Source organism: Enoplosus armatus, chromosome 4, assembly GCF_043641665.1.
Source record: "Enoplosus armatus isolate fEnoArm2 chromosome 4, fEnoArm2.hap1, whole genome shotgun sequence".
In the NCBI taxonomy this organism is placed as follows: Eukaryota; Metazoa; Chordata; class Actinopteri; order Centrarchiformes; family Enoplosidae; genus Enoplosus; species Enoplosus armatus.
Genome location: NC_092183.1, coordinates 22,333,354 through 22,356,986, shown reverse-complemented (window position 1 = coordinate 22,356,986; position 23,633 = coordinate 22,333,354). Strand labels below are relative to the sequence as shown.

General features: G+C 43.3%; 3 protein-coding genes across 7 annotated transcripts; 2 read left to right on the top strand and 1 right to left on the bottom strand.

Annotated features, from left to right (window-relative positions):
• The first annotated feature begins 1,078 nt into the window (after nt 1–1,078).
• Nucleotides 1,079–2,735, top strand: mrpl41 (mitochondrial ribosomal protein L41). Its single transcript, XM_070904159.1, has 2 exons — nt 1,079–1,108; nt 1,657–2,735. Exon 2 carries the CDS (start codon nt 1,676–1,678, stop codon nt 2,081–2,083), a length of 408 nt encoding a protein of 135 aa, XP_070760260.1. The 5' UTR covers nt 1,079–1,108; nt 1,657–1,675; the 3' UTR covers nt 2,084–2,735.
• On the bottom strand, nt 2,516–7,464 carry dph7 (diphthamide biosynthesis 7). Its single transcript, XM_070904158.1, has 10 exons — nt 7,421–7,464; nt 6,901–7,074; nt 6,293–6,426; nt 6,118–6,205; nt 5,566–5,660; nt 5,031–5,188; nt 4,516–4,588; nt 4,362–4,427; nt 4,063–4,235; nt 2,516–3,535 (listed from the first exon to the last, which is right to left on the bottom strand). Exons 2-10 carry the CDS (start codon nt 7,030–7,032, stop codon nt 3,123–3,125), a joined length of 1,332 nt encoding a protein of 443 aa, XP_070760259.1. The 5' UTR covers nt 7,033–7,074; nt 7,421–7,464; the 3' UTR covers nt 2,516–3,122.
• A 1,732-nt stretch (nt 7,465–9,196) lies between these two features.
• Nucleotides 9,197–23,438, top strand: LOC139283981 (endophilin-B2-like). 5 transcript variants are annotated; one of them, XM_070904106.1, is made up of 13 exons: nt 9,197–9,297; nt 9,880–10,021; nt 13,980–14,108; nt 17,134–17,267; nt 17,862–17,954; nt 18,078–18,089; nt 19,655–19,717; nt 20,335–20,358; nt 20,663–20,752; nt 21,497–21,597; nt 22,275–22,289; nt 22,556–22,757; nt 22,936–23,438. In XM_070904106.1, the coding sequence occupies exons 1-13, from the start codon at nt 9,235–9,237 to the stop codon at nt 23,041–23,043; spliced, it is 1,176 nt and encodes a 391-aa protein (XP_070760207.1). In that variant the 5' UTR covers nt 9,197–9,234; the 3' UTR covers nt 23,044–23,438. The 5 variants fall into 5 exon arrangements, with proteins under 5 accessions (XP_070760207.1, XP_070760206.1, XP_070760205.1 ...); XM_070904105.1 differs by lacking the exons at nt 18,078–18,089; nt 22,275–22,289 and adding an exon at nt 21,905–21,925 and having other exon boundaries at nt 22,559–22,757; XM_070904104.1 differs by lacking the exons at nt 18,078–18,089; nt 22,275–22,289.
• Nucleotides 23,439–23,633: the final 195 nt, after the last annotated feature.

Genomic DNA, 23,633 nt, shown 5'->3' with positions numbered 1-23,633 from the left:
CACAGCTCTGAAAAAAATGGTAGACAGCTCATCCAGGGGGGAGGTCTTGGCCATCATGTTTAGTTTGTTTACGAAATACAGCTGTGAGGGTCACTCAATATTGACTTAGCCTGGGTCTGTTTGTTTTGTGCCAAACTCCATTCAAAAAATTGAAGATTGGATTATTTATATGCCGAATTGAAGAGCGGGCTAATAATTCGTGTCGTATCGTGTTTTCTTCGACGTGAACCCATTTTCGGTAGAGCAATGGAAGCAGAATTCATTTTTAGCCAGATATTTTAAAATAGTCTGGCGACAACGCGGGGCACCTGGCTGATTTAAATGGAGTAACGTTAAGGTGTAAATTAGGAAAAATAACTCACAATTCTACGGTTTAAGATGCACCTATAGTTGGCACTTGAAAAGAGCGTAGAGAGCCAAAGGGTAATATCAAAATTAGCCAACATGAACTTTAACTTTGTTTGTCTCACTGGCTATGTTCACGGACTCGGCTTCTGAGGTTGCAGTCCGCTACACAACAATGAGATGGTCCAATGCCAGGGAAAAACTGAACGAGCCAGTCGGCACTTACAGAGTCTATAACAAATACCAACGAACAAACAAACCTTCAGCTAAACATTTTCGTCTGAACCGACCAAACTGTTTTTCCCCACGTACCTCTCTTGTGTCAAAGTTTTTGTGTACAGCTACATGCCTTAGAATAGTGTAAAGGCTGTTCGGTTAAAAACAACCTGGATGTCCTGTTATTCCTATCAAAATAAAACCCTCATTGAAGAAAATGTACGGAAACCCAGATGTAATGAGGTTGTAGAGTGCAATTCACTCGCTGGAGTTTACTTTTTTTGTGAAACAAACGTATATCCATAGTTCAGCTGAACATTAACAGAGGCACATTGTTGCTTTGCGCATACTAATTTATTTTGAAGGGTAATGTGTCTGTGTTCATAGGTAACTCTGGCTTACTTGATGCACCCCAATCACTGACAGTTCAGTCCGAGTATCTCGGATTTTAATTGGTGGATGGTATCGTCTTGCGGCCAATCACTGAGCATTTCATTGGACAGTCAGTCAGGCACATTATTTACAGGGGAGCAACGGTGTGCTCAAGGTGAGAAGAGTCGAATTTTAGTTTATGAATGAACAGTCTGTGAATTTCTTGGCAAGTTGAATTAGAATTTAAACGGTGTCTACTATTTTAGCGTAAATCCATAATTAGCTTGCCGGTAGACAATGCAACATTAGCTGGGTCGGTTAGCTAGCTAGTTGGTGAGTTAATCGCATATAGTAGGCGACACAGCGCTTTCAAATATGGGAAATGGGAATTTAAAGCAGGTTTTCCTCCCCTGAAACCATTTTTGCTAACTTACACATGGAACATGTGTTCATAACAGGTAACGCGAACGCACCCTTAATCGGTTCAGTAAGCAAACAAATAGACGGCGCTAAGGTAACGTTCAAGATGGTGATTGCTTATTTAGACTCCATCGATCCACTGGTCGTCTTACTTGATCAATTTTAGATAAATAATACGACAGCTGGCATGTGGATGTCAAAATTCTGGTCTGGTGTTCTTTGGGTGTTGTGCTTGTGCTGTTTCCACTAGAATACATGTGTAAGCAGTCGTTAATTCTTCGCATGTTTTCTCTGCCCTGGAAGGAGAAAACGCTGTGGCACCATGGGTGTGTTGTCCACGCTGATGCGGGGTCTAATAAGAGGAGCGGACAGAATGTCCGAGTTCACCAGCAAGCGTGGATCACGGACTCATAATAAAGGCAGGGGCGCGAGGCCCACGGGACTGAGGCTCTCCAGCAGAAAGTTCCTGTCCATACGCGCCATGATCCCTGAGTTTGTGGTGCCGAACCTGGAGGGATTTAAACTCAAACCCTACGTGTCGTACCGCTGCCCCAGGGGAACCGAGCCTCCACTCACGGCACAGAGTGTGTTCGACGAGGTTGTGGCCCCTCAGATCAAGAAAGACTTTGAAGAGGGCACTTTCAGCAAAGGCCAGCTGGAGAAATATGGATTCGAGCCCACGCAGGAGGGGAAGCTCTTCAAGCTGTATCCCAAGAACTACGTGCGTTAAAGATGCACTTGCAGTGCAATGCATTTACAAAGAAAGGCACAGACTGCTGAGGAAGTGGAGACTGAACGCTGCAGACCAACTGATGTGACACTTTTGAGGAAAATCTTCACAAATGGGACTATGTGTTATTACTTGATCAATTGGGAAAAAAATAAAACTTTAGATCCATACTGCAGCATTGTGCATTAATCATTGCAAAGAACCGTTTGAGCTGATCATCATTTACAAGTCAAAACTATTTACCTACAAAAAAAAGATCTTACATGTGGGCTTCTATAAGAATTATAAAACTAGGACATATAGAGATGACTGTGCTGAGGCTACTGATAGTTACTCTTTACATTCTGAGAAATTTGAGTTAATTACAATGTAATTATTCATTTAGCTGAACCCCCCCCTTGAGTTCAAGTGAAGACATGCACAGTGAACCTAGAACTTGCCAATGTGACTTTATTTGTCAGTGTAATGAATGTAACCAGCAATACATATGTCCACATATACTACTGTGATGAAGTTTCCAAAATCTTCATTATATGGTGAAGATATCTGGGGAGCAGCAGCAGCACAGGGCGTGGCGTAACACTTTCTACAAATGCCCCAAAAAATAAAGAGTGTACCTAGAGGAGGTTCTTCTGGGAGATACTTCGTTCATGTGGTGCTCATCTTCAAGTGAGGTGGTTATTTATTTATTTTTGCAATTTTCCTTAAAAACGACCACAAGGCGCTTTAGAAAAAGCCGTAATGAAGGGAAGGCATGTGGGTGAGTGGTTGTATTGATCTTGTTGCTACAGGACACACAGTGTAAGGATTATAAACCAGTTATGTTTAAATACAACTTCAAAAATCAAGAGTCATTATGAAAATATAGGGTTTTGCCTAATTGCATATTCTGTGACGATATATTCTAAAGTGTTTTCATAGGGAAGACTGTGAATGGAATACCAGTACATCATGTCCATTTTATGGCTGGGGTGTACATTCTGCTTTGCTTCGGTACATGTTCGACATTTCTGTGGCGTCAGTGCAGCCGGTGCTCCAGTCAACACTGCGGTGGTACCTGTGGAGCCTCCTCTGGAGTCCAGTCCCAGCGCCACACATGGAGCATATGGTCGTAGAATGAGCAGCTCGCCAGCAGCCAGGACAGCGGTGCGCCATCCTCATCAGAGTCGAGGGCGAGGCCCGCGGGCCCGGTGGCAGAGGGCGCCACAGTGCCTTCGGGGATGTATCGTCCGGTGTCATCCTCCAGGGAAGTGTCAAAGCTGGCGGTGGGAGATTCGTACTGGATCCTCAAGTGCCCCCCTCCGCTCCCTGGGAGGCTTTCCTTTGGTTCTGCGGCAGGGGGGGAGCAGGGCGCAGGTTCCTCCAGGGACAGCTGGGACCAGTCGGCTCCGTACGCCAGGGAGTTGTGGAGGATATAGGAGGCTACGACAGGACACGCTCCTCCGCTGCCCTCTGGACGACAACAGGAAAATAATGATGGTTTCACACAAACTCCACAATAACTTTTATGGCAGAAACATTGACATTTGACATTTGTCACTCATTGTACCGTTAACTGAATTTAAAGTCACTGCAAATATAACCGACAGTAAATCATCAGCTGCCTTTTCTAAAAACGGATATGCCCATTATTCTCTCAGTCAATGAATCAGTTTGTTTTTTTAGACGTCAGGAAATGGTCAGGAAATGGTCAAGAAATGGCCATTCTGGCGACTTAAAATTCCTTTCATAAGATGCCTTTTTTTAATCTGGGCAACACTCCAAAACCCAAAAGATATTCAACTATTGTACATGGCAAAGAAAAACGGCTAACCCTCACATCTGACAAGTGTTTCTGTTGATCAATGCATTGTTTTAGCTCTAGTGGTTATCACACTATGAATCAAGAGGACGGCGAAGCTGATGCTAATGTCTACTATAACATGAAAAGCAAGCCAAAGGAGCACGCCTGCCCTTGCCCATCTCGCCTTCACTCTCACCGAGGGCCTGCTGGCAGTGGAGGACATGGAAGTCGTTGTGCATGCAGGCGGCCAGCAGCAGGTGCTGACGGGTCGGATGCCACTTCAGCCTCCACACTCCGCCGCCCAGGGGACTCTCGCTGAGAGGCTGCCGCATGTTCCTGCCGTCCCACAGCAAAACCTGCTCATCATAGCTGCGGAAAAAGAGAAAAGTATGGGGCGCAAGACTTTGCAATCACATGACTGAAAGAGGGGGCAAAAAACAGTAGAAGGTCATTCTCAACACAATGTTCCCGTACAGAGTTCACTGGGATATTTACCTGCCTGTAGCCAGGACGTGTTCCCGATGTGGGTTGCTGTGAATGCTGCACACACCCATTGAGTGCCTTGAAGAGAACGGAGCAGAAATTGTGCTTAAAGTGCTTTGCCCGAGCGGGACAGTCCAGATGAACTGCTGAGTACATCAGTACTCACCTTTTGCTGGTGAAAGTGGGGCAGGAGGGACCGACCCTGAGATCCCAGCCTTTGAGTTTGCAATCATCGCCCCCTGTTGAGGAATGACACAAACACACAGAGGAAATGCTTATACAAGCGTACTGAAATCATGAATAAGAAGAGATACAGCGGTTAAAATGAGCCACCCAAAGGTCAGGCTCTGATAGAGAAAAGTAAAGGAAGAATACAGCACTGCCCATTTCAGTGTACATCTAACTATGCATTGGCCACGCCCCCCCCGCAGCACCACCACACATACATGTTTAATAACTATCCCCAACCTGCTTTTTGCTTTCTCTTATCAGGTGGCCACGCTTCCTCATGACTCCGCTTTAGCTTCTGCAGACAGATTTAGACGATGAGAAACATCCCAGATCTCGCGTCTGAAATGTGTTCTTCTGCAGGAGTATCAAAACAGCTCTGGAAGCTCGCGGTCAGGGGCAGCCCTGCAAGGATTCATTTAAAGACAGATCGTAATTCAAACAAAGCATTACCGGAGTAAACCAGCTGCGTGTCCCAGTAGGAGAAGGCTGAGATCCAGGCCTCAAAGTCGTGGGCCTTCCACTGTGAGAGAGCCATCAGAGCGCCTTCAGCCAGGGAGAACACGCTGACGCAGCCTGCAGAGTCACTGCACACCACCCGCACGTCACTGCTGCTGAGACCGACGGGACATTGACATGACCAGAACCAATCAGTGATAACGTAGCACTCATATGGACAGATGTAAGCTTTTGCAAGTCTTAGCACCGAGCTATGACATAATAATAATTCAAAAGTTTCAACTACTGAGCTACTCTCCATCGTACTACTCAGATGGGAGGAAGGGGGCCAAATAGTTGGAATATAGCCATGACTTTTCATTAGTGGAAGCCGCCATTTTTTTTTAAATAATAAGTATCCCCAATTGGGTGGAAAACTGCCCAATCTGGCGACACTGGACGGTGGTTTTTGTACAAAATTTAACAAACTTTTATATGGGAAATAAAAAACACAGGTTGCAGGTGCTCTAGACCGTGCAGAGTACATTACCTGTCCATTCTTCCTGTGGACCAGTCTAACGACAGAGCCAGCCGCTCTGCTCCCACCTCCAAACTGCTCAGGGTGTGCAGACCGCGGCCGCCTTCCTACTGGATACACACATCCATGAGCACAGATCACGGCAGCAGTTGACAGCTTATAATACATAATGACACTCAACAAACTACTCAACAAATAACGTGTCAACAACAACAATCTATTGTGGTGTTTCTTAAGGTCGAAAGGCAAAGCAATTTATTTATATAGCACATATGCAGTGGCAGTTCAATGTGCTTTACAACTTGCATACTAAAATGAAAGGAAAGGATTTTAAAAAGCATTTAAGTTATGGTGCTATTTGGTGTACTAACATGAGCATTCTTTTTTACCTTGTACACATTCTTTGCTCGCTGCATTAAGCTTCACCAGAACTGAGTTTGGTTAGAATGATGTTCTCTACTTACAAGAAAATGACACATCTGGACTTGCCAATGTGGCGGCAAAGACACAATCTACCTAAGAAATATTCACTGGCTGGGATTCTTCTGATGCCACACTTCTCACCTGACTGTCAGACAGCGTGTACAGCCGCAGCTCTCCAGTGGCGGCTGCCATCCCCAGCACCGCCTCCCCCGACACCGGCACGTGGCACCTGAGAACACACAAGAGAATCAACGGGAAGGAAGCGTGCTGTGACACGGACAGCCCCGGCCGCGCCGGAACGAACCCGCACCCTTACCATTTCAAATCTAAAACGGCTGGCGTGTCCGCGCGCTGCAGCTCAGTGAGAGGAGGGCCCGTCGACCCCTCTCGCCGGAACTCGAAAAGGTACAAACGGCCTGTCCGGCTCGGGGTGGCATCCGCTTCCCCCGCCTACAGGAAGAACAACAACAACAACAACAGTCAGACACCAGCAGGAGCCCCAATATGTTCCTGTCACTGCTGCAGGCTGCACAACTAATCACAATAATACAAATCAGTCTGACTTTATGCCCCCCCCTGCAAATGGGGACCCAGGACAAACGACCCCCCCCCCACCCCACACACACACACACACACAATGTGCACTGGAATATTACATCGCCCCAGGTTTGCAGTGAAGGTCTCGATTTGGACACAAGGGCCTGAAGATAAAGGTCTTCAGCTCACGGTAAGTACTTAAGTCCAGTAGTTCTACTTTGATTAATCCAACGTGTCCCAAACAGAACCGAATCAACTGCACGACACCGTGAAAGCAGCGTGGTCCTGTGGATTTTCCACGGGGCAACTATTATGAGGTTCTACCCATACGACAGGTAATGCGATGTAACGTTAACAAAGTTGGGGCCCGTTGGTGTGTAATCTCACCCCTTTCTGCAACTGATACGTCCCGCAGACCAGGATGTCGTGGCTCGGTGACACAGGACACCACTCCACCGTGTCAGCACTCAGCTCCGTGTCAAACACCTGTAGATTGCGGGTCCTCGACTTCCAAGCCATGACCACCTGCTCTGCATAACGTCACTGCGCCGGGTACAATAGCTAAAAAAACCAGAATGTTATCCCGTTACATCTCAACTGTAAAAACAAAAGTAACGTTAAACTCTCATAAGTCTGTCACGTAAGCTAGTACGTCATGTAAGACCTTAAGCAATACTATCTAGCTAACTTTCATTCGGCTATCTGAGCTAACTAAATAATCTAGTTTGGCAGTTAGCTAGAAAGCTACAATCATCACACGTGCAGTCTCGCCCAGCGCAAACCGTCACCAAGCAGACACTTAAGATGGTGGATAGATATGCAACGGGTGAATAAAAAGGACCAAAGTCAAATTAACTCCAGTACCGACTGAATAACCACAGAACAAATCATTATCAACAAAACTCACATGGGAGCCAGCCCCGACTCGACTCGGCTCTGTGCGTCGTTGCGTCACCGCTGGGCGTAAAGGGTGCATTCAGGCACCGCAGCAATACAACAAAAACAACCAAAAAAAAAAAGAGTAGCGGGGGGGCTGGGGCGCATAGTGCAGATGGTTACAAAGCTCATTATTCTGGTTATAGGTATCAGAACTAATTATTGCTAATATAAATACAACCTGTATTCGCTTTTAGCTATCAAACAACAGGAACCCCTGCACTATGAAATGCAATCCATCAAAATGGCACTGCAGTAAAGATTATGGAAAGCCGATTGTATTCAATAAAGTGGGTGAGCAGTTCTTTGGCCTGAGTTCTCCTATTCAATTCGACACAGAAATGGATTGTGAGTACATTGGGGACTACTTTAAACGTGGCTTTACAACAACTTAATTTGCTTGTTGATTCACATGGGATTTTAAGAAAGAAGCACCTCTGGCATAGAAAGAATAAAACAGATGTGGCCGAGGTGGCAACCTTCATTGAACAGCAACTGGAAACATCTGGTCAGTGTCATGGTTACAGATGCATGCACCAGAAATGTTGGTTACATGGAATTGTGACTGACAGAGAAATACCTCGAATATTGCTACAGTTATTGGATGGTGAAGGTGTTGACCTGAGGTCAAGAAACAGACTGCGAAGGTGTGTTTAACACAGCTGTGGTCCAAACTATGTTTGGCACATTGATGGTTGTGACAAGCTTAGGCCATTTGGAATTGCAATCAGTGGATGCATTGATGGCTTTTTCACAAAGATGACCCTAACCCAAAGATTATGGCTAGCTATTTTATAGATGCTGTGATCAATGCTAGTGAATGCCCAGCCAAACTCAGACTTGATTTAGGAACAGAAAATAGACATATGGGTGAAATGCAGCGTTTTTTAATCTAACTTGCCACAGCAGGGAGCATTTCATAGTAACCCATCTATAGGCTTATGGAATGGTTGACAATGCCAAGCTGTTTTTTGGTAAATAACAATAACAGCACCGAAATAGAGTGAGTAAAATAGTGCTTGCAATATGAAATTACAATAGAATACGTACATTGTTACACAATTTGACACAATTTGACAATTTGTCAGGGGTCCATTTATAAGCAAAGTGTCCCTACCCTCTAGTGGTCGCAGTGAGAAACTACAACTGCTAGTTCTCCACCGGCATACACACAATACACAAAATTTCAAAAGTGAAATACATCTGAAGACATTAAGCTTTTATTCTAACAAAAAATAGGGCTGATAGGAATTGCAATTCGCTGCAAAAAAAATGCATCTACGCAAACAATTGGATGCCGAGTGCCTAATTTATTTGAAGAGGAAGAAGACAGGAACACACCTTGAATCTTCATTGTGATTTTTAATTTTGTTGTGGGGTTTTTTTGTAGTAAGAGTATAGCGGAAGGAATTTGGGAAACGAAGCACTATTCAATTTCGAAGCAACTGTGCTGTAAATGCTTCCGTTTTTTAAGCATTCGATCTAACCAAAATGGCGACATCTGCTGGCCAACATTCTGAATTGCATTACTTGAAAAACTAAATGTATGACCGCAATGCCCAAGGATAAGTGAAGTCCCCGATGTTATCCTCAACATGTTGTTATGTTGTAGAACCTTAAAGTTAGTTTAATGCTTTGCTTTTAAATATTTTTGATACATTTTCGACGTAACGTGCCCTAGTCCATGGTGGTCACGTGACGTTTGGCGTGTACCGTACCATCCAGCCGCTGGTGTCGAGTGGTCTGCCCCGAGTGTAACATCACCAGCTAGCAGATATAAACATAATGGATTTCAACGTGAAGAAACTAGCCTCCGGTGCTGGATTGTTCTTCACACGGGCTGTCCAGGTAATGAAATGCTCGTGCAAAGAGCTGTGAGCTTCAGCTGACGCTTCCTTTTCGTTTTGACAGCCAGCTGTTACTAACGTTACTGCCTAGCGTTACGGTGCCGTATCTGACTTCGGAGTAATATTGCGTTGCCGAGCTAACGTAACGCTACATATTAACATACGAAGCAGATGCAATTACTTGCCATTCACCTACGTCTCGGTAATAGTTTAGGCCTAGCTACATTGTAATTCAACATAGCGCTGTCCAAATGGCAGTGTTGTTAGCCACTAGGACAACGTAGTGTCACGTACTTTACGTTAATGTAACGTTATATTTTAGGGCATGCTAGCGTAACAGTCGCTAGTATAAATTAGTTGTTATTATCTTCCTCAGTCGAAAGAGCTAAGCAAAGCGTAATAGATGCATTAACTTTTATTCATTCGGACAAGTTTGTGGGTGACAGGAGAGAGGGGACGGAAATGACATCATGGCGTCTCCTTAGCTTTGTCAAATAATTGGTTAAACCCAGACGAGGTAGGAACAGTCGCGCCTCAGTAGTCCACCTGTGAGAGTCAATGTGGTCTGTGTGCTCTGCCTCAGTTCACAGAGGAGAAGCTGGGCCAGGCGGAGAAGACCGAGTTGGACGCGCACTTCGAGAACCTGATGGGCCGCGCAGACTGCACCAAACACTGGACCGAGAAAATATTCCGACAGACTGAGGTCCTGCTGCAGCCCAACCCAAGTATGACATCAATATAGCAGCCCTGTCATTAGAGTTGCGAGAGTATTCTGGAGTACGTGTCATCTTCAAGCAGAATAACTATTTATGTTGATTTTTTTTTCATAATTATAAGTTAGATGACTGATGTTTAAAGCAACATAAGGGAATTATTAGCTCATATACACAATATACATTATCATATGTTGGACATGCAGTGTAAAACAAGTACACTATGTTGTTTTATTGGAATAAACAGCAAATTAAAGTCCAACAAAGTATAGCATGACTTGGCACAAAAATGAACCCCCCCCCCACACACACACACAAAAAAAATCAGGTACATTTATACATCAATCTGAGGCACCACTTTTGGTTCCTGGAAGGTAGTTCCTGTCCCCCAAGGAGATCCCGCTTATCTTTGTGATAGTTCGGGAGCTAGTGTTGGAGTCGGGCCGTACAAAACGTCCCTGACCGGTCAAAATAAAGCCTTTTTTCATTTATGAAATTTCACTCTGACCCAGTGAATGTTGCATTTCTTTTTGCCATCAGTGTAATCAATGAAGCTGTACAGTTAGACAATACTGTTTATATGATAGTAGTAGTAATAATAGTACAATAGACAATGCACTATTTATATAAATGCTTAAAGGACCACATTGGCGGCATAGCATGTTTTAACCCATGTTGTGTGATGCACTGACTATATTCCAGAGTATACCTATACCATACCAAGCTCAGCAAAAGCAACAAAAAACAACCCAAAAAAACAACCAAGCCCTGTGGAGTTTTCTTGGAAGCAGACAAACAAAAGGCATGTTTTGGAATATTTGAAATGATGCATTGTTTACATCCATGTTTACTAGCTAGCAGTCTTCAGGCACTACTGCCACCAACTGTCCGTCAGCAGAATAGCTTGAAACTTGCAGAAGGAATGTGTCTCACGGCACAAAACATTGCTCCGTAGCACTGCTCGTGGTCGAAAACTCCACAGGGTACCTTTTTAAAATGGGGCTAGCTAGCTTGCAATTGCTACGTTGACAGAGAGGATAAAGGCAAATTAAACTTGTAGTCAAAAAGCTGAAACATGCAAAACCACCCGTATGGTCCTTACAGTTATACAAATGAATACAAGAAGTAACACAAATAGACTGATGCAAAAAAAATGATCATGCACTGTAACTCACATACCCTCATGCCAAATGTTAAACGGTGCAGTTGTGCAACGCTGCAACCAGGTTGTGTCAGCATATTTGCAGTGACACTTCAATCCAGAGGTCAAAGCCATTGTACATAACGTAGCTTATTAGCATTATTTTTAGGTTTACAGTGATATGGAATGACATACTGGAGACTAGGGAGCGCTAACGTGTTACTTTTTGATTCCGCATGCTACAGTTGACCACACTGGTGAGTATCCTGCCTCCCTACTCTCGTGCCCTGCTGTGGAAACCTGTCATGCCTGTTGAATTATCGGTACAGAGAAGTAGTTGATGCACACGAACAGGGCCGGATCGGTACATGGTTTGTTGGTTCTGAGATCAAAGTTGGCTGCAAAACAAGACTCAAGAGTGTCGGTGTGACCTCAGTGCCGACCGCTGGACATGACTAAGGACGAATCCTATTCTGGCATACAGCTGATTGGGGGTCAGCACACGCTGTACTTGGGTGAATGGTCAGCGTGTGCCAAATGAGAATCCCAGTGGGTGTTTATCTGTGAGAGCCAGACATCCTGCCCCCCTTTATATAATTAACAGTAGAATTTTATTAGAACAAAGCCTCATCAACAGTGCTGTACAAAAAAATGTTAGCAGCCAAAAAATATGTATGCAATAAGTGATGAGGAAAAAAATAATAAAACAAGTCAAATTCACAGAATAACACAGAAGCAAAGCGAAGAAACAAGAACATGAACCAAACTAAGGATGTCCCGATCAAGTCTTTTTAATATTGTGTATCTTCTCTTTATTAATACAAGTATTTTGGACATGTGAAGGATACCCCGAGACCAAGCTTTGACTGAATCAAGGCTAAAATATGTATATGTCTATATAATATGTCTGTATTGCCAGATTCTACTCATTTGCTGCGTAGTGAAAGCATGTTTACTATATTTATAGCTTGGTAATTCTGTAGACTCAACTCTGAATTAGTAGTGACATTTATTATGAAACTAGGTGAGGCTTAGGGTCTAGCGGTAGAGATAGATGGGCCGGTCGAATCAGGTTTGTGGTGGACTCGAGCGAAAATAGCACACATTTAGCAGGACACAGTCACCCCTGTGCTGTGTGAAGGTCAGCCCCTATTGTTCCCACACGCAGCATCCAACAAAACTGCCTTTTGTGTTCCCCCTTTGACGTTAAGTCGTCCCTCAGTGCGCCCACTACACCAGCGCACCAGGTCTGTCAGGTGTGCGTACTGTGGAGTAGTGGTCACTGGCTCACTGGTAAACCTTTTTACTTGCAATTTGTGCAGCAGATTGAAAAGAAAATGAGTAAATAACAAAAGCCGTGTTTTAGGATTATTTGGGGTTTAGAACAAATGACACACAGGACCTGTGTAGCCCATAGTGGCAGGAGTGTGAGTTCTACATCTGATCATTAACACTTCATTTTTAAAACGTTTTGTAATTTGCATTAAAACTATTGAGGTATGAAGCAAACGTATCGCATCAAATCAAATTGCCTGCAGTGGCTGGCCAGCACTCTGTGTGGTAGCTTTCTGCCATCGGTGTGTGTGTATATGTGTGTGTGTGAGTGAGTGAGTGAGTGAGTGAATGAGTGGCGCTATATAAATTTAGTCATATACTATAGAATTTAATGGGGTAAAAAGCATACAACTTAACCAGTTTAAAATTGCATATAGCTTAAATCACAATGCATTTTTGTCCACTAGGGGGCAGGAAAATATTTGCTGGCCCTTTTTAGCCCTGTGTTGCTCTCACCCCTCAATTTCTGAGAGAAGAATCTGGATAGTTAACTGCCAACTTTTACCACCTATAGAATACCTTTTTATAAATACACTGAATGTGCTGTAAAAGCAAAACAGTGAGCTGGCATGGGTTTCTGAGGCCATATAGTGTGGTGTTTACTGACTGATTTCATTATAGGGAGTGGACAAAATAACAGAAACCCTACCCTACACATCTCTGTTGAGTGTCAGAAGTGTTGACTCAATTCAGTGGTAGTTTTTTGAGTACTTTTACTTGTTGTGAAGCAGTACATTATGTACTGTTTATTCACCGTTGTTATTCTTGTGACTTTCACAAGCAGCAGTTAGTCCTACTGTATGTACTGTAAGGTATTCACGTTATTTTGTCCCCCCACGTTTCTCTGCATTAGTTTACTCTTTACAGTTACTATGTAGTTGGACAGAGACTCGTCTCATATTCTGATCGAATAAAAGGGATTTCCGTTCTCTTATCATAGCGTGTAAACCTGCGGCGCCTCATGGTAAAGGTTCTCGCCTTCATGCCCTTACAGACAATGCACATTTTAAGCGCAATCGAATTAAAGGAAAAAATGCTGCTGGATACATCTTGGATTGGGTCATTTTGTACAAAAGGTGTGAGAATTTGAATCTGATCATTTTCACTGGGCACTTGTTCGCCCTGGCATGTAAGGACCTTTTAACCAGGCAATGCAGATCTGAGCACAATTTTGAGGTACTGTTAACTTGAGTGTTTCCATTCTGTGGTACAATCCTAAGGGAAATATTGATATTAGATCAGCAGCAGCTGTACCAGCTATAACAATAAATGCAGCTTACAGCTAAATGCATTCTGCAAAATGAGCACCTTTTTACTTAAGTCAAGTTTTGCATTTGTTGTACAGCTACTTCTACTTAATCCAGTGATGTTTGGGCACAAAGGGGACTAGATGAGAGTGGCTCAGACTCAACTATACATGTGAAAAGAATAGGGTATAGTTTTAATTTAATCAGCGGGAGGGGTGAAATAACTCTTTGTCGGCTTTCTCTGCAGGTGCCAGAATTGAGGAGTTTCTCTATGAAAAGTTGGACAGGAAGGCACCATCCAGAATTACCAACGGAGAGCTGCTGGGTCAACATATGCAGGATGCAGCGAAGGAATTTGGTCCTGGAACACCGTATGGTGAGTGTGCAGCCACTCAGAAAGCGAGCTTCAAGGGGTACGAAGATGAAGTGAGGTTACGCCTCGAGGTACACCCTGTATTGACAGGACCCGGTCATTCTCTGGACTTGATGGTCGACTAAATATACCGTAAATATTAGCAACACAACTCAGTATGGGGCATTGCAATTCAACAACAGCACCACAAATTACGGCCTCCCAAAATGACCATGATTCAGCGCCTGTCTAGAACAGTTTCAACAAAAAAACCTTCACGAAGGTCAGATTTATAGCTGCCTTGTTGGACTCCATTAGTTTTAGCGAGGTCTACCCTAATGAACTGACAACTCCGTGTGTGTGTGTGTATATATATATATATATATATATATATATAATATATATATGAAATTAAAAACCCTAGACATTGGCTCAAATGGACATGTTTAGATGTTAAAGAGGTTACTTCTTTTGAGAGTATTTTTGATACATGCAATTTTATGAGCAATCGCATTGGAATCTCCTCACTCACCAATTATATATATATATATATATATATATATATATATATATATATATATATATATATATAAAAGAAACAGCCGTCTCTTACCAGAAACAATGTCCTGATTACTCCAGACCTCACTGTACACACGTACACAGTTTTCATTGAAACTACTTTCGACCGAAGCAGTAATCCCTATGAAACGTGTCTCCGGTGTGTTTTGTGGGTTATCTAGAGGTCAACATTTGTCACGTGAATTTCTGTAAATGAACAATGAATTGTGATCCTTTTTTTCTTAAGGTGTGTGAGCACACACTGACCACCTACTCTGAAACCAAAGGCCACTCTGATTGATTGCACACCACCAAACAGAGATTTCAATTGTACTTTCTGGACAGGCTGCTTTCCACACTTAACCAGGAGCTCCAGTTTCACTCGCTGTGCTTTTCCTCGTTTTGTTTTCTGCTCTCGCCTCTGTACATCGATCGCCATAGAACTGGAGCCAAAGTCCAGAGCCAACCCGCAGAAAATCTTTTGGCAACGATTCTGCCAATTGATTCATCTTTTGAAGCATATTTGTCTAAAACTTCTCTGCTTGCAGCATGAATATGGAAGTCGTGCCTCGGTAAATGTTTCACTATTTTGACCAGCATTTTAATAGACATTTATGAATTACATCAAATAATGAATCAAGGAAATAACTGGCAGACTAATAGATAATGAAAGCTAGCATTTTGGCTGAGTTCACATTCATGTGGCCGCTTGGTTCACTTTGTTATAATGCAGCTGAATGGCAGCATTCGCCGCATTTGTGTTGGGGATGAGGGTTTTGAGGAACGTTAGATTAACCCCGTTTTCACTTTGCCTTAATGTCTTAAGGAGAGTCTCAGTAAAGCAATTTTAACTCTATAGTTATGGAGAAGGATCTGGTTGTTCAACAAGGTGATTTACTTATTCATTTAGGAGCCTGTTGTTTATCCCAAGCATCCAAAAAACTGATGATGATGATGATGGAAAAACTGAAGAAACATGAAAATAGAAGGAGAAGGAAGTAAGGAAGTAAGGAATCAGTGTAAACACATAGTTCCTGGCTAAGCTAGTAAACATCAAGTCCTCCCGACATTACGTGGGCCTTTCTCAGATCTCTGTGGTTAGAAATCCATGCGATGACGAGTGATGAGTAGGGATAAAGGTCACAGCGCTGCGTCAGAAACAGACCGCAACGGGTCAGAAAATGGAGACGGCTGCTTTAATGGCTTCAAGGACACCTCATGCGTACACACAGAGGGAAAGCTTTCTCATTCCAGCAAATTTATATATATATATATATATATTTTTTTTTTTTTTTTTTTTTTTTTAAATCCATCTATTACAAAAAAAAGCTAACACAGCTGTTGTCTATTAAACGGGGTCTTTCCAGCTCCTCTGTTCAGAGCACGTGCCAGATGTATGAACAACACATACATATCTCCCGTTCAGAACAGTGAGAATGCACCCGCCTCACACATAATTCAGACCAGATTGCAATATAAAAGATAATTCGTTTAGGTTGTCGCCAAATTCCATTGAGCGTGTTTGATCTACAATATGATCTAAACTTCTTTTGTGTCCTCAATAATGTAACTCCTTTTTCTTTGCACAGGAGTGTTGTGTGTTTTTGATCTTTTTCATTTTATCCTCACTGTTGCCAGCTTAAAGATTTTGGCAACTTTTAAGCTCCCTTCAGCAAGGTGTTGCTGGTAACATTAACGATGGCTCCGTTCTGTTCAAGTGCCCCAGGGAGCCATGACAGTGACAGTGAGCAGCGAAATGGAATTCAGCCGTCATCAGTTTTATTGCAAAGTTTGCAGAGAGTCAACATAGTCTGGTGTTTCATCTACACAAGAACTCATGTAAATTATTTGAAATGAAACGATCCCGTCATCTACCGTCTGCATTAAATAATCCTGATCGAAACATACAATCAAAGTTAATATGAGCAGCTGGTGAAATAATCAAAGTGACGATATACATTGATCGCTGTGGGTATAAAGGAATTCTGTAAACGTTACGTTTCACAGTTACGTTCAGTTACGTAACAATTCAGATGCGACGAAAAAGGCCTCCAGAGTCTGGAAATGATTGGGTCAGGTACCTTGAATGTGCTTGAAGTACGAACCCTGTTATTATTTTCACCTGTGCTCTTCCTGCGGTCACAAAATGCCTGTGTGTGTGTGTGTGTGTGTGTGTGTGTGTGTGTGTGTGTGTGTGTGTGTGTGTGTGTATATCTGGTCCCAGGATGACAATTGAATATGGTAAACTGCTATTTCCTATCGCTCATATATATGACATTCTTGTTTTGACCGACAGTCTACAACCCAAAGATATTCAGATTTTCTATCACATAAGACAAAGAAAAGCTGCAAATTCCCACAATTGTAAACCAAAAACAAGGGAACGGTTGGAGGTATAGTTGGAAGTATGAGCTTACACAAGCGGCGGAAGGAATACTGTTCCACCCAACCACAGACTCTGACAACTTAAGAATGCTGGCGCTTCTTGCAGGGACTACGCTGATCGAGGTGGGCGAATGTCAGAGAAGATTGGGAGCCGCAGAGAGGGAGTTCCTCCAGACGTCAGCCGTCAGCTTCCTTGCGCCGCTCAGGAACTTTCTGGAAGGAGACTGGAGGACCATTTCAGTGAGTCTGAAGCGCCACACTCCTGTAGTGCATAGTGCAGTTTTGAGGGAGAATGCTGAGATGTTTTTCACGGGGAGATATTAGTCCCTTTCCAGTAGAAAACTGCCCCTTGATCTCGTGTGTTCTGATTTCATTGAATGTATTTTGTCCAAAGTTGGATCCTGCCGACTGTCCTGCACAGCAGTTGTCAGTCAAGACCGAAAACTGATTATAGATTATCTTATACTTTTTAATAATCAACATCTGAACATGACTACTCTCTGAGAATTAGTCACGTTGCCCGGGTTAGGAATTCACTATATAGATGAGTGGGTGTATTATAAATGTAAAACATAACACACGCTGTGTTCATTCCCAGTGAAAAAACCTTCAGTAATGGGAAGTCCAGCCCTGTAAATGTGAACTTCACCACCAGAGGTCGCCATGGTCGCTCTTCTCTTGTGCGACACTAGCTTCCACACTTTAGTGCTCGCCCCGATATATAGGCGCGAATTGCACGCCGTGCCTGCATAGCTTGAATGACTGCTGTTGCTCGCAGCTCAGCTCAGCACCCACCCCCCACGCCCCCCGACCTTGTCACTGTGTGTACCTCAGAAAGAACGGCGTCTTTTGGAGAATCTTCGCCTGGACCTGGACGCCTGTAAAACGCGTCTGAAGAAGGCCAAGGTGGCCGAGGCTAAGGCTGCGGTGAGTCCCCTCGTGCCTCACACAACACCCCCCCCCACTCATTCCCATAATCCTTCTAATGTAATAACACATCTTGGTGGCATTAACCGTGACTAACTGTCTGTGTATTCATAACCTTTGCAGTGCGAGGGTGAAGTGAGTATTCATTTTTAAAGACTTTCAGTATGATGCACACGTTGGGTTGTTTTTTCCCGTCTCACTTGCTCTCTATTCGTTTACTGTCCCATTCAGTTGTCGGTGGCAAGAAACTATATTAAATATTGGTTAAAAGGAAACAACAACAAAAAGCAAAGCAGTGGACTGAGAAAAACAACCTTGACCTGAAGTTGACTTTTTTTGCAGGAAAAGATTTGAATTTTGTAGCACATTACAAACAGTATGCTGGGGAAATTAACCATTGACCAAATTCGGCAAACATATTGGGCCGTGACAGGCTTCTGGTTCACACGCACACACGTTCATTCACAAAATCGTGAGTCATGCAGCAGCAAACATGCAGCAAACAGAAGGCCCACACAGAAGTGATACAGAGCGGGGAGTTGAGCTGATTCACCCCCTCCTCCCACTGTTCTTAGCTAAACTTAATCCATTTAATTTACTGTAACATTTTAGTTTTTGTTGGGGGAAAAAATTGCTTGTAAAATGATAATAAAATACTTTGGAATCACAGCTTCCATTCCTCTGCGACTATAGCCACCACTGTTAATGACATGCATGCATACAGTACTCCATGCATTAGGGCTTCACCCTAAGAATCATTTGCCTAGTAATCCAGTAATCCAAAATCCAGGGCTCCTGCTTTTTCCCACACCCATCCCTTTCAATCTATTGTGTTATCTATTGCGTCATTATGAAGTGATGTGAGAGTGCCTGATCAAAGGTCCAAATTGATAATGTTCCTTCCCCATTTGAATATGACGTAGGAATATTGCGCCTTCAGACCCATTCTGCCTTTCTCTGAGCTTATTTTTGTTTCTCTGTTTAAAGTAATAAAAAAAAAAAGTCTGACTTTTATCAGAACTTTAGTTTTCTGCAAGATGATGATGAAGTCACACATTGTGGCTCACTGACAAAGTCAGACTTTTGCAACTTGCATGCACGTTAGCATGCGCATGATTAGCTACCGCTGACTAGCCTGGAAGCTTGTAGTGCTGAGTGACTGTCCTGTTTGGAGTGGATGAGTCATCGGGCCGACTAGTCAGTGGTTTCAATGGTGCTGGAGAGGATGTTTTTACATACAGCCGTGCTGCATCACCTCCCTGCACCTTTCTTTTATGACTTCAGACACACCGAATGTAAAAGTGTGCTGACAGGTGTCAACTGCAGACCACCTCTCCCACACTGGCAATTGGCTGGGGCACATGACTGCCCCTTTTTAAAGTGGATTGAATTTTAAATGAAAGAGGCAAAGAAAATTAAACTTAAGGTCAGGTTTACATTAATATCTTATTGATGCATCACCAAACGTATTAATATGCTGGAAAAACTGCATCATCAGCCACTTATTCTGTTGCACAGATTGACAATTTGTCATGCAGCTTAAAGTGCAACTCATCAAGATCATCGCTGTTCATTTCCGCCGTGCTTTCTGACTGTTGTGTCTGCTTTCCCTGATGCCTAGTGTGTGCTGAAGTATGGTTGCCACGGATACGTTGAGCTCACAATAGTATACATGTTGAATAACGTCACTGTTTCTTTAGATGGCTCCAGATTTTCAGGAGACCAGGCCCCGCAACTATGTGCTTTCTGCCAGCGCCTCTGCGGTAAGGAGTACAATTGTGCTTGACTGGACAGAACTGGACATGCACAATCATAATAATGATAATAATAATGTAACCTTGGGTGCATAGTCGAATCAGAAACAGAGGGCTTAAACTTAAGTTCCTATACTTCCTATACTGGCTATGAAAGGCCACCAGGAGTGTTAAAAGGTCTTAATGCAATTTCCAGGAACATGTGCTGCATCATAGCAGTCACTTATTGTAAGTAGCTATGAATCTGTATGTATGGTGATTATGATCTCAAGAGCCGCATACCAGACCTCTGATGTTATGTAGTCATGATGAATGCTGGCATACCATTGATAGCAGGCGTCCAACGACCCAGATGGATGTTACTCATTAACTAGTCACAGTCCCAGTAACATCCGGCGAGACGCAGCCTTGATCCGTTCATGTCTACCTCCCCCGAGAGGATGTGTTCAGGTTGTCTTTTTGTTGCTTTTGTTAGCTTTAAGTATTTTTTTAGTTGACTGTAGTTGTACTCCAATTAGTTAGGTTAGGCACGAGTTGTACATCACACCAGTGAAGGCCTTCTGGGACGTCCTTGTTATAACTTGTATTTCTCTCGTCTTCTTTTGTTGCATGCTTTGGCCCTTCAGCTCTGGAGTGAGGAAGTGGAAAAAGTAAGTACGGCAACATTGTGGTGGAGGATTAAGGCTTCAGTATGCTTCAAATGAACTGGGTCGTGCCATGTCTCGCCAGGCCTCGTCTGATAGCAAAAGTGTGTATACCTGTTTCAATTGGCCCGACAATGAATTACAAATGGGACGACGCAGTTCTTTAGGACACACTCGCTTTCTGACCTATGTAACAGTTACATCACCAGGCCTATCAGATTATTTTATATGATTGTCAGCCTCGTCATATTTATTACCAGTCATTATCTTCAAGGAGAATATGTCACCGATATCCCTCCTGTTGTTTCAGGCTGAACACGAGCTCCGAGTGGCCCAAACAGAGTTCGACCGCCAGGCAGAGGTTACCCGGCTCCTTCTGGAGGGCATCAGTAGTACGCATGTATGTCAGCCCCCCCCCCCCCCCCCGCCACACACACACACACACAAAGTTCAGAGTTGCATTTGTGGCGGCTGTATTTATTCACTTACAGCTTTTCTTTTTGCCAGTTCATGTCCTTCAAAGTTCTGAATGTCCAAAGTACAATTTACATTTGTTGTGCTTTAGTTAACACAACTTGGATGATGTGAATGTTGTCAGTCACATGAGCATAGAACAAGGCTCATACACTATACAGTATGTATGATAAATTGTAAAATCGTTGTAATGTACTTATGAGGACATTAAAAAAAAAAAAAGAAAGAAAGAAAATTCAAGCACACACCCAAAATAAAATGGCTACTGCTGTTGAACCATTTTAATTAAAGTCACGATCTCAGGCTCTTTTGGAAAGGTAATTCTTTTGATTTTAAAATAAAAAACTGACACTCTTCACTTGTTTTAAGAAAATAAGGTTTTTTAGGACATAATTACACGGAATTATCTTCGTGAGGTATGTGGTTTTGCAGATTAAATTGCCCAACAATATTGCTCCACATCAACAGTAACAGCAATAGGCCACTACACATTAATCATCATCAGTAGTATTAATCCTATAATATAATATAGTATTTATAATACAACACAATCAAATGAGCCACTTTTCTGCACAAGTGCTTTTACTTTTGAATCTTTTGGAGTATTTTTCACATTGTGGTATTGCCACTTTTACTGCAGTGAAGGATCTGAGTGCTTCTGCTGTTGCAGGTGAACCACTTGCGCTGTCTGCACGAGTTCGTGGAGGCCCAGGCAGCTTACTACAAGCAGTGTCATTTCCACATGCAAGAGCTACAGAAGGAACTGGCAAGGTGAGAAGCACATGGGAGATAGCACAGGCAGCCAGTTTCTACTGTTGTAAAACGACTCAAATGACTGAATGACAGAATTGCAAGATCAAGCTGCCGGTTAAGGATGTTAACAGTCACCCAAAGATTGATTGATCACCGTAAAACAATTAGTTCGGTCAAGTTTGTGCAGTTATATTCAGTTTCAGGATGCGCACGCTGGTCTGTCCTGATCCGAGAACCCGTTTCTGAACGCGCCCTATATGTTTAATCCCATCCTCCAGAAGTTGCCCAGCAAATTAATTAGAACCGTTTTGGGATTTCGGAAGAGCAGGAGCAGCGATTTGAAATGATGGAAATGTTTACTTGAATTTTTACTTGAATTTACTTCGGTTGATTTATGACACAAGTGCCTAACGTGTGTGTGTGTGTGTGTGTGTGTGCGCGCCCCCCCAAAATGATTGCTTCAGTTGTGTTGAACGCGCTTCATCAAGGATGAAATTTGCATTTTGTAATTTATTAGCTTTCAGTGATCAGCCAGTTCTTGATCATCAACATGCGTGGGGATCTACTGATATTACACATTGTAATAATAATAAATATGCTTGTATTTAATACCTTTATTGTTAGAAATGTGGTATTAAAGGAAAAAAATCTTGTGTTTTGTCAAACCGTGACAAATCGTCATCTCGTGCCCTCAGTCCGGATGAGGACGTGTGAGTATGGCTCGCCGCCTTGTATTTCTGATGCCATCACCTGGCGACGTGCTTCCGGGCCCTAAATGACTCTAGCTGTCTGGACAGACTGTAAAGTTCATTGTGAATTTCATTGGAGACAGGAATTGGATTGTTTAGTCTTCGGTCTGCTCGCTTTCCACCCATGTGCTGATACTGCCCTTGCTATTTATTCCGTGTGTCATTTATGTATGCTGGATTTGATACAGGTGTTCTGACCGTCACATCTGCCCGCTTTCCCCCCTCAGGCTTCCTAATGCCTTCACGCTGAACTCCACTCACGCCATGGCCACTGCCACCTCCGCATCAGAAGGTGCCGGCAGCCCCGTGGAGACGGACACGCTGGAGATCGAGGAGGTCCAGGCACCGGCTACAGGAACCCGCAAGGCCAAAGTCCTGTATGACTACGACGCCGCTGACTCCAGCGAGCTCTCCCTTTTGGCTGACGAGGTGAGCTTCCATTGCAATAGCCTCGCCCATGTGGCGTATATTGACAATGCAGTGGTGAGTGTGGTAGTTAAATGATATTATTTCGGTTTAAAGCCTCTTTTGCTCCCGTCAACCTTTGCTCTAGCTGTACATTTTGAATATCTTGGGCTAAAAGGCGTCCGTGTCCTCTGTGTTGCAGCTCATTACAGTTTACACAGTGCCAGGAATGGACTCTGACTGGCTGATTGGAGAGAGAGGAAACCAGAAAGGAAAAGTGCCTGTCACATACCTGGAGCTTCTCAGCTAAAGAACGCACACACACACACACACACACACACACACACACACACACACACACACATGCATGTGTGTGGGTGGGTACTACTAAAGCCATGAGGATATTTCATTCACTTCAATTCATTTCTCACTCTTCCACTAACCCAAAAACCTCCAATAGCACTCCTCCACAGTAAGCATTGGCAAAAGTATTAAGCTGAACACACACACACACACACACACACACACACACACACACACACACACACAGAACACACTGAAGTATAGTCACGTGAGCCTGACAGCAGTGATAATGGAGATGTTGTTACAATGAGTACAGGAAAATCCCCACAGGGGATGGTTAACATTCCTTTTAGATTAGTTTGGTGATTCATTATATTTTTCCTATTTATTTCCTATTTATTGTCGAGCATCCCAAAGGTTTAGGTTGTACTTTCAATTGCATAGCTGTGACAAACTGTGACACACTGTCTCCACTGTCTTTTTTCTTTAAAAAGTGCCCTTTTTTTGGTCTCTTAAAGCCACAAATTCCTTTGCTGAACTTCATCAAGTGGATGTGTGGCCTCTGAAACATGAGTCCACCTTGTCGTCAGCGTCATT